The sequence below is a fragment of the Mus musculus genome, chromosome 5, assembly GCF_000001635.26.
Source record: "Mus musculus strain C57BL/6J chromosome 5, GRCm38.p6 C57BL/6J".
Classification (NCBI taxonomy): Eukaryota; Metazoa; Chordata; class Mammalia; order Rodentia; family Muridae; genus Mus; species Mus musculus.
In genome coordinates, this window is record NC_000071.6 from 111,280,796 (window position 1) to 111,290,182 (window position 9,387).

General features: G+C 54.0%; 1 protein-coding gene across 6 annotated transcripts in view; it reads left to right on the forward strand.

Annotated features, from left to right (window-relative positions):
* Positions 1–8,985, forward strand: part of Ttc28 (tetratricopeptide repeat domain 28) — a 409,996-nt gene extending 401,011 nt beyond the window's left edge. For all 6 annotated transcript variants that reach the window (XM_030254333.1, XM_030254334.1, XM_030254335.1 and 3 more), the window contains 4 exons: positions 1,085–1,108; positions 1,976–2,105; positions 3,150–3,257; positions 4,197–8,985. In XM_030254333.1, the coding sequence (XP_030110193.1) occupies positions 1,085–1,108; positions 1,976–2,105; positions 3,150–3,257; positions 4,197–5,752 (1,818 nt within the window). In that variant the 3' untranslated portion in view covers positions 5,753–8,985. The remainder of the gene's footprint in view (positions 1–1,084; positions 1,109–1,975; positions 2,106–3,149; positions 3,258–4,196) is intronic.
* The last annotated feature ends 402 nt before the right edge of the window (positions 8,986–9,387 follow it).

Genomic DNA, 9,387 nt, shown 5'->3' on the forward strand with positions numbered 1-9,387 from the left:
ACGGACCCAGACAGGCCCGTCAGAAATGTGGAGTGTGGCTTCCCCTGCCTCCATGAAGAGAAAGAAGGGCCAGGACCTCTGAGCAGGCAAGGTCTACAGACAGGTTCTTAGGGCTCACAGCCCTGCCGCTGGCTGATCCAGGTGTCTCCAGAGCCCTCTGCTCATTGTCCTCTCACGCCCTGCCACCTTCCCCAGCTAAGTGACAGTGTCAGCCACCGAGGGCAAAGCCCTTTTAGAGAAGAGGCAGCTTTGAGGAGATGTGGAATTCGGGGGGTTGAATTCTGACTCTGAGCTCCCAGCAGCCCCGTTCCCAGCAGCTTCTGTCTCCCCGACTTTCCTTCCGGCCACTGAGAATCCAGAGTCCACCCAGGTGTATGGGTGTGGGGGGTGAGGCTCTGGATGGCATTCAAGGAAGCAGAGTGGTTTCCCTGGTCATCCCAGAGGCACAGTAGTGCACGCTGCTGTGGTATATGGACCAGTCTCAGCCATGTGCAGTGTGGTTACCCTATATGAGCTTGAGCAGGGTAGATACCCTCAGTGGCTCCGGGAGACGCCTCTCTCTGGGACTGTTGGCACCATCACTGGGACACAGAACCAGCCAGTGACCTACCTTCCTTGAGTTCCCACTGGTGTTATAATTAGCACGCCTCACCTGCTCGCAGAATTGCATTAGAGGACACTTCTAGAATGTTGCATGTAAAAACATTCAGAACACAGCCCTGTGTTCTCCAGACAAGAATGCAGAACTTGCACACCCTACACTGCAGACAAGGCCAAGAGCCTCAGAGTGCCAGCTCCTTATGTCTCTTGCTTTCATGGAACAAAGGGACCTCGAGTCTGTTCTCTGTGAGCCCCAGGACGACTGGACACTGGCCAAGGCATCTCCTGTGTGCTCATCTCCTGTGTCCCCCCTACCCCCCCCCACCTTGCTGCCTCTCACTCCTCTCCAGTCAGAGCCAGGCTGGTGCAGCATCTCCTAAGGCAGTGATCAGCTTGTGTGCATAACTGCTACGCTTGAATCTAAACTCACTCTCTTTCTCTCTCTCTTTCTCTCTTTCCTTTCCTTATACTCTGCTGGCTGAAGGCTGTTAAAAATATGGTGGGAATGGTAAGTACAACTTTAATTAGCAGCTGCTGTCAGGTGAGCACCTGTCCACCCACCCCAGGACCCTGCAGCTCCAAGCGCGCTGGCCCTGCACACAAATGCTGGCACGGAGCTCTGGGCTGGGACTTGTCCCCTCCTCTGCTCTGGCTACCCCTTTTCTGTTCCACTCTGTCCTGATTTGACCTCACAAGTTCTACCTGAGCAGCAGAGGCAGAACCAGTGACAAACACAGGCAGAACACCCCTACCCCAGAAGCAGGGTTCATATGAACTGTTCCATGAGTGTTGTGGTCACAAAATGTAGAGTTCAAATCTTCCCCATCTAGTGCAAGACCCTAAAGATGGCCTACCTTTGGGCATGTAAGCAAAATGGAGGCAGTCAGTCACAGTTCCCCTCCCCAACTCCTACAGCCTCTCCCGTGCTTTAGGGAAGGCAGAGGCTGAGGCAGAGCTGGGGCCCCTGGAGGCTCCTCCACCTTTGCTCCACACAGCGCCTTGCCTTACTGTCCATGGCCAGCACAGAGGGCAGTAGATGTGACCAGGGGGGCAGGCTGCAGTAGGTGTGACCAGAGAGGGTGCAGTAGGTGTGACCAGGGGGGACTGCAATAAGTGTGACGGGGGGCTGCAGGTGTGATGGGGGGGGCTGCAGTAGGTGTGACCAGGGGGGGACTGCAGTAGATGTGACCAGGGGAGAGCTGCACTAGGTGTGACCAGGGGGGCTGTGGCACGTGTGACTGGGGTAGGCTACAGTAGGTGTGACTGGGAAAGGGCTGCAGATGTCATGAGAGGACAATATGTGACAGGTGACATGAGGCTTGGGTGGTGTGCTCAAAAGGCTGCAAGAGTATGCTCACCTCTGTCCCTCCCTCAGCTCCATCAGGTGCTGGTTCAGCTGCAGGCCTGTGAGAAGGAACAGGACTTTGCCTCGGCTCCCATTCCAGTCTCCCTCAGTGTCCAGCTATGGCGGCTCCCAGGGTGCCATGAGTTCCTGGCAGCTCTCGGTAGGACCAAGCGCCTCTAACTTAACTTCAGCTCTCCTCACTCTTGTTTCCCCCTCCTGTCCTCTGTTGGGTCAAACCCAGTGTTGTAGAAATTATCAACCAAAGACACTGATGCTGCAGCCCCTTCCCTCCAGCACTGTGTCCCCTCTAGTCTGTCCTGACCTCACCAACACAGACACAAGCATTACCACATGTCCAGGGGGCTGCTGGCTGGAGGAAGGGATAGTGGCCAGGCCAGACCTCAGCGACTAGTAGTCAGGACAGAAGGACCAAGAGCAGCAGCAGGCCTAGGGCAGGGCAGGGCCAGCCTCCAGGCCAGGTACGGAGCCCTCATGCAAGCCCTCTTTCCTTCCCCACCCCACAGTCTCCAGCAGGTTCAGTGGTGTCTCAAGTAGGGAGCCCAGCTGGTCTCCTCTGGGGACAGTCGCTGGCCACGGTGCCCGAGAGAGTACTTGCTGGCTGCCTCTGTGGTGCTTAGCTAACCTAGAACTCCTGGTCTCAAGGGATGCTCCACTTCATGTGGCTGCTAGGATGTCTCTGAAGTCATTTAACTGCAGCATCAACACCTCATTAGCCAGCTTCTCGCTCAGGAAAGCCAATGCCCTCTGCGCTATTCCAAAGCCCATTAAAACCCTAGGAGGGGGAGCTGGCCCCTCGGGCACAAAAGATGGCCTTCCTTTTAGCAGAAGTACATCTCAGACCCCAAGGACAAGAGATATGGAGGGCATACAGGCAGGCCTTGTCTTCAAGTAGAGAGAGGCCTCCTTCCTGGGTGCCAGCCCAAAGTCCTGCCCCAGTGCCAAGCAGCTACATTTGCCCTAGAGAGCCTGAGCAGACCAGTCTGTGTTTGACTAAGTGTCCAGAAAGACTGCAGAAGAGTCAGGCAGCAGTCCACATCAGCAGGCGAGGCTATGCCCAGTAGCTCTTCTGAGAAAGGCAGCCTGATCTCCTGATGGATCAACTGGGAGACCCCACCTGGGTACTCACTGGCACCCCTGCCACATTGCCCATGGTGAGGACCATGCATCTTCCATGTTCCTCTAGGGTTTGACCTGTGTGAAGTGGGCCAAGAGGAAGTGATCCTGAAAACTGGTAAACAGGCTAGCCGGCGCACCACCCACTTCGCTCTCCAGTCCCTGCTGTCACTCTTCGGTAAGCTCCTCCCCTGTCCCTCTGGAGGAGAGATGCATCTATAGTCGGTGTTAGAGTCTTCTAGGGGAGGAACCTGCAGAGCTCCTCGCTCTGGAGAGCTTCATCCTTGGGGTATACAGGCAGCAAACTCATCACTGCTTACTCCAGCATAAGGAACTAAGGCCTCAGGAACAGCAAAGTGGGGGCAAAACAGGGGACAGTGGCGCTAATGGGACATGGCATGGTGTCGGGCTATGCCTGTCCCACTCAGGGCTGTGTAAGTGAACACAGTGTAAGAGGGGGCCCATGGGACCATGCTTGGCCCTGCTGTTGTCCCAGAGAAAGTAAGTTGGCAGCTGAGTGGCAGCCCTGGTCTGAGGGCAGGCGAACGGACAGGTCATGCTAAAGAATGTGCACTGTAACAGGGAGATTCCAGGGGATGCTGGGCCTTCAGAGCAGGTGCTGATCCATCGGGGCAGCACTGCACAGACGTCTGGGAACCAGTGGCAGGCATGGGGTGGGGTGCAGTCCTGGGCTCAGTGTGCACTAGACCATCCGTGAGATGCCTGCCAAGGGAGGAGGAGTGGGATGCCTGGGAAGAGGTCAGCCTAGACAAGGAGAGCAGCTCCGTGCCCTGTCGGCAGAAGCAGAGGCTATGCATGCACTGAAGACAAGCCTTAAGTAAAGGACATGGGGGCCCTGAGCTCACTAGTGACACTCAGAAGAACAGTAAGTAAGGCTTGAGTGGAAGGTGACAGGAGCCGAGAAGGGGCTGAAGCCTGTGGCACATGGGCAGGCAGGTCCTAGGGTTTTTACCTCTTGTTCACGAGGTCAGGGTTGATTCAAGTTGTACCCAGGTAGTAAGTCTTTGCTAGCTTCCAGCATTAAGGGACGCTTCATGAAGGAAGTGTTGGTCTGTAAAATCCTAACTGTTCTTTGGCCTGAACGTTCTGTGCCTAGATTCCACTGAGCTCCCCAAGCGCCTCAGCCTGGACAGTTCCTCCTCTCTGGAGTCCCTGGCATCCGCACAGTCTGTGTCCAACGCTCTGCCCTTGGGCTACCAGCACCCTCCTTTCTCGCCCACGGGCGCAGACAGCATTGCCTCCGACGCCATTTCTGTGTACAGTCTCAGCTCAATCGCCTCCTCCATGAGTTTTGTCTCCAAGCCCGAGGGGGGTTTGGAAGGCGGGGGTCCCCGAGGACGACAGGACTATGATAGGTCCAAGAGCACCCACCCGCAACGAGCCACCCTGCCACGGCGCCAGACGTCCCCACAGGCCAGACGTGGGGCCAGCAAGGAAGAAGAAGAATACGAGGGGTTCTCCATCATCAGCATGGAGCCTCTGGCAACCTACCAAGGCGAGGGGAAGACACGCTTCTCCCCAGACCCCAAGCAGCCCTGTGTCAAGGCCCCAGGTGGTGTGAGGCTTTCAGTCAGCTCTAAGGGAAGCGTCAGCACTCCCAACTCCCCCGTGAAGATGACCCTGATCCCCAGCCCAAACTCACCCTTCCAGAAAGTGGGGAAACTGGCAAGCTCAGACACAGGTGAGTCGGACCAGTCCAGCACGGAGACCGACAGCACTGTGAAGTCCCAAGAGGAGAGCACCCCAAAGCTGGACCCCCAGGAGCTGGCCCAGAGGATCCTAGAGGAGACCAAAAGCCATCTCCTGGCAGTAGAGCGCCTTCAGAGGAGTGGTGGCCCAGCCGGCCCCGACCGAGAAGATAGTGTGGTAGCACCCAGCAGCACCACAGTCTTCAGGGCATCAGAGACCAGCGCCTTCAGCAAGCCTATCCTCTCTCATCAGAGGAGCCAGCTGTCGCCACTCACTGTCAAACCACAGCCCCCAGCCAGGAGCTCATCTCTTCCCAAGGTGAGCAGCCCTGCCACGTCAGAGGTGTCGGGCAAAGATGGCCTGAGCCCTCCTGGCAGCAGCCACCCATCACCTGGCCGTGACACTCCAGTCTCCCCGGCAGACCCGCCACTCTTCAGACTCAAGTACCCCAGCTCTCCTTACAGCGCTCACATTTCCAAGTCCCCCAGGAACACTTCCCCTGCGTGCAGCGCGCCATCTCCAGCACTCTCGTACTCTTCAGCTGGCTCTGCTCGATCCAGTCCAGCTGATGCCCCGGATGAGAAGGTGCAGGCCGTGCACAGCCTCAAGATGCTCTGGCAGAGCACACCCCAGCCCCCCAGGGGCCCCCGGAAAACATGTCGAGGTGCACCGGGAACCCTGACGTCAAAAAGAGATGTCCTCAGCCTGCTGAACTTGTCCCCTCGGCACGGCAAGGAGGAGGGTGGGGCAGACAGGCTGGAACTGAAGGAGCTGTCTGTGCAGCGGCATGACGAGGTGCCACCCAAAGTCCCCACCAACGGCCACTGGTGCACGGATACAGCAACACTGACCACGGCCGGTGGCCGCAGCACCACAGCTGCCCCGCGCCCTCTGAGACTTCCCTTGGCCAACGGTTACAAGTTCCTGTCCCCAGGAAGGCTCTTCCCTTCCTCCAAATGTTAAAGCAGCTTCTTGCCCCCAACTCAGTGCACACTCCAGCCAGAGTCCCGGGGCCCCTGATGCAGCGTGGTCACCCACCCACATAGCCACTGATACCATCCCTCCCCGGACAGGCGGGCTCCCTGGGCAAGGTCACTGCCACGCCAAATGCCACTGTACTCACGGGTAAACCCTGGGCCAGATTCACCCAAAGCAGGTCTCACGTGGGAATGGCAGCGCCTTCTCTGCCGCTTCACCCCTGCTTGAGTTATGCTCCTGCCACAGGGCTTGCTACTAAGTCTCTATGCATACCTTTCCTTCAGGAGTGCACACAGCTCTCGTTGGGCTTCCAGGTGCTGGTGGGAGATCTAACGCTCTAAGTCAAGTTCTGCACTGACGCATTACATTAGCCAAAAGGAGAACTATGGTTTTCAAAATGCCAATTCTTTGTGATTTAAATCGTAGCCATTTTTGGTGGATTCCGAAGTCACAGCCACAATGCAATAACTCGCGTTGAAAGCTTGCATCCCCAGCTGCTCCCTGTGAGCGAGGCCAGGGGCCTTTCTGACCCCACTGTTGGCCAAACTTGAATTTTCTTAAAAAAAAATAATAAAAATAAAAATTCTGTACTCTTGTCCAGGCATTTTAGAACTATGCAATTGTGGTTTAAAACACAACATTGTGCTTTTAAAACATAACTGACCTTTTTTCTACATGGACAAACACTTGGTTTTATTATCAATAGTACTTTGCATTTATAGCCATTATTTTTAAAAGCTGGAGAAATTTTAAATGTCAAATTTTGAATATTCATCCATAAGTAGTAATCAAGTTTTCCTGGGGGCATGGTTGAAATTATTCACTTTCCTTATTTAAAGAAAAAAATGAGAAAGAGGGAAAAAAAGAAAAAAAAAAAAACAAAAAACAAAAAACAGAAAACAAACAAAAATCCAGTCAGTCCCCTGGCTAGCAAGACTGGAACCCCTGCCATGTTATCAGCTGCCTTGCTGCGTCTCTGTCTCTCCTCTTCTCCCTGCAGAGCTCTCCTCTCTTGGTCACCAGGCCCCGCTGGCTGCCACTCAGCAGGTCAGTCTTTGCACACACTGCACCACCACCAGGTCAGGCGAGAATACCCCTCCCTCCCTCCCTCCCTCCCTCCCTCCCTCCCGTGTGAGCAGTGAGACTTAAGTCCCCCCTCCCTCCTCACTGTGAGAGCAGACATCACCACAGGGGTCCAGGGGCCTGCATGACATCATGACCCCAGGGCACTCCTGACCTTGAAGGAGGCTCTGACTTGGGTTTGTTTCTGGTTGTGGGGTCCGCAGGAATCTTCCTGCCTCAGCCCACACCAACACACCACACTAGGACCTCACTCTGTAGCCGCTACCTTGTGCTGCTGTTTTGTAAACTGACTCCTTGTCACTCCAGTGAGTTTTGTCCTAGAGGATTCTGCATTTGACCCAACCGCCTCAGTGACAATCACAGTAAGGGGACTGCCATTCTAACCTGGCCCAGGCCCTAGGAGAGAGATAACTCCACAAAGCAGCACATACTATCTTAGGTTAGCAGGGAGCTAACTCACCATGTAGCAGATGAAAAAAACCAAACCCAGCACTGTGCATAAATACCACTTGCCAAGAAGTCAGGTCCTCGGCAACCGAGAATCAACCTCAGCACAAACGCAGGTGGCTGGGCTCTGTTCCCCCTTAGCCACCACCTCAGCCTCTCCCCTCCCCTGCCCCCAAGTGCCCAGGAGCTTGGCTCTCTGTGCTTTCGTCCAGGGCGCAGCCCGCCATCAGCAAATACCTCCGCCCCTCAAACCATGTGTGGTTGCCAAGCCATGGAGGAGGACTCCCAGGCTGCCTAGGTACGCTGTTTTTCCTCTGACTGACACTGAAGAGCAAATTGGTACCTGGGCTGCTTTCTATTTGTCTCAGATGTGAATTCCGATGAAGGAAAACAGAGTTGGCAAAACTAACGGGACCGGTGTGCAGACCCAAGTCATCGTTTATGCCAGTCTTGGCAACGACTCCACGCATGTGAAATAAAAGTCAAATGAAGTTCTCAGCTACGTCGCAAAGCGGACACTTCAAATCACGAGACTGTATGACCAGAGTTCTGTATGGGTCAGGGTTTGGCGACCGTGACCCACAGCTAAGGCTGGTGAATGAGTTTGAAGTTCTATTTGTTTGTCTTGGCAGTAAGTCAGCAATGGATTTTACCTTTTAAAATGGTTAATGAGTACAGCAGAAATCCTGATTTTTGCCTCTTGGTTCACAAAGCCTGAAGTCACCTGTTACCCAGCCTCTTAAAAGAAAGGTTGGCAACTCCTGATACACATAACTGAAAAAAAAAAAAAAGGCCAGGAAGTATTCAAGGAAGCAGGGGAGACCGACTGGCCCATTGGGCCCAAAGCCTCAGCGAGGCCTCACACTTGGTGGAGGTGGCTCCGACCTAGCTCTTGGCTCTTCAAGCCAACAGATCTGAGTCAAAGTTACAAAATCGGTCTCTGTTTCCCCTTTGCTGGTAGTAGAGAGACATCCCCTTAAGCTCAGGAAATTTAAAAAAAAAAAAGTTTTTAATACATTTTTTCCTTAAATGTTCTACCCTGCCCTACCAGACAAAGATATGCTCCAGACCAGCAGAAGCCTCCTCTGGGAGCCTGGTGGGACCACACAGCAAGGCCGTAGGCTGCCCCAGTTTTCACCAGCAATGACTCCTAACTGCAAACACACCCAAGAAAATCACCCACCAAAACTTACACATTGTTTCTGCACCAGTGCACAGGTCTCACCTTCCTCCCCCTTTAAAAAAGAAAGAAAGAAAGAAAAATCAGTCCACACTGATCAGTGGGTCACTGGTGAGGTGCTGCCGGGCACAGTGGTCCTCAGCACCTTGCAAACGGGCAAATGGCAACAGTGCAGCTTCCCCTCACACACTGTACTCCTGGCTTGTGAACTGGGCCTGTTTGTAGAGGATCCTAGAGACGTCCATGCCAGCACTCACCCACCCACCCTCCCCGTTGTCCTGGGCACCTCCCTACTTGGCATTCACTCTCCTTATATGCATTGTTAGCCACCTTTGGCCTACATGGACTCTTTTTTGTAAATTACACAATTTCCAGACAGCATTAAACTTTTTATATTATGAAATTTTGCCATGTAAAAAGAACTCCATATTTTTATTGAGGCTGCAGGGCGCTTGGCCCTTCCTTTGTGATTCAGTGTCTATTAAAGCATGAGCCTGTCAGTTTTAAATGCTGTCTCCGAGTCTCTTTCTATCCCTTTCCCACAATTCCAGAGTGACCATGTTTACAAATGAGCACACACCTGAGTGCACCGTAGGAAGAGAGAAAGGGGCACTTGCACCTGGTACTCTAGCCATACACAGGACCTTAGATGGTCAGCACTGTGGCTCTTGTAGACTCACGGTGGAGAGCCAATGATGTCTACTGTTGAACGGCTACGTGGGAGGGAAAACACATCAAACAGATTTTAGCCACCCGGGAACCCCCCCCCCCCGCCCGCCTCCTCCAAGAAACTTTCAAGGAACCTTTTCAGGGAGAAAACCATCCTTTGTGTGGAGAGGCACAAAGCTAGCGAGTCGGACAGCGAGGTGCGGGAGCTGTCTCCACTGGGTGACAGCGAAAATATTAAGCA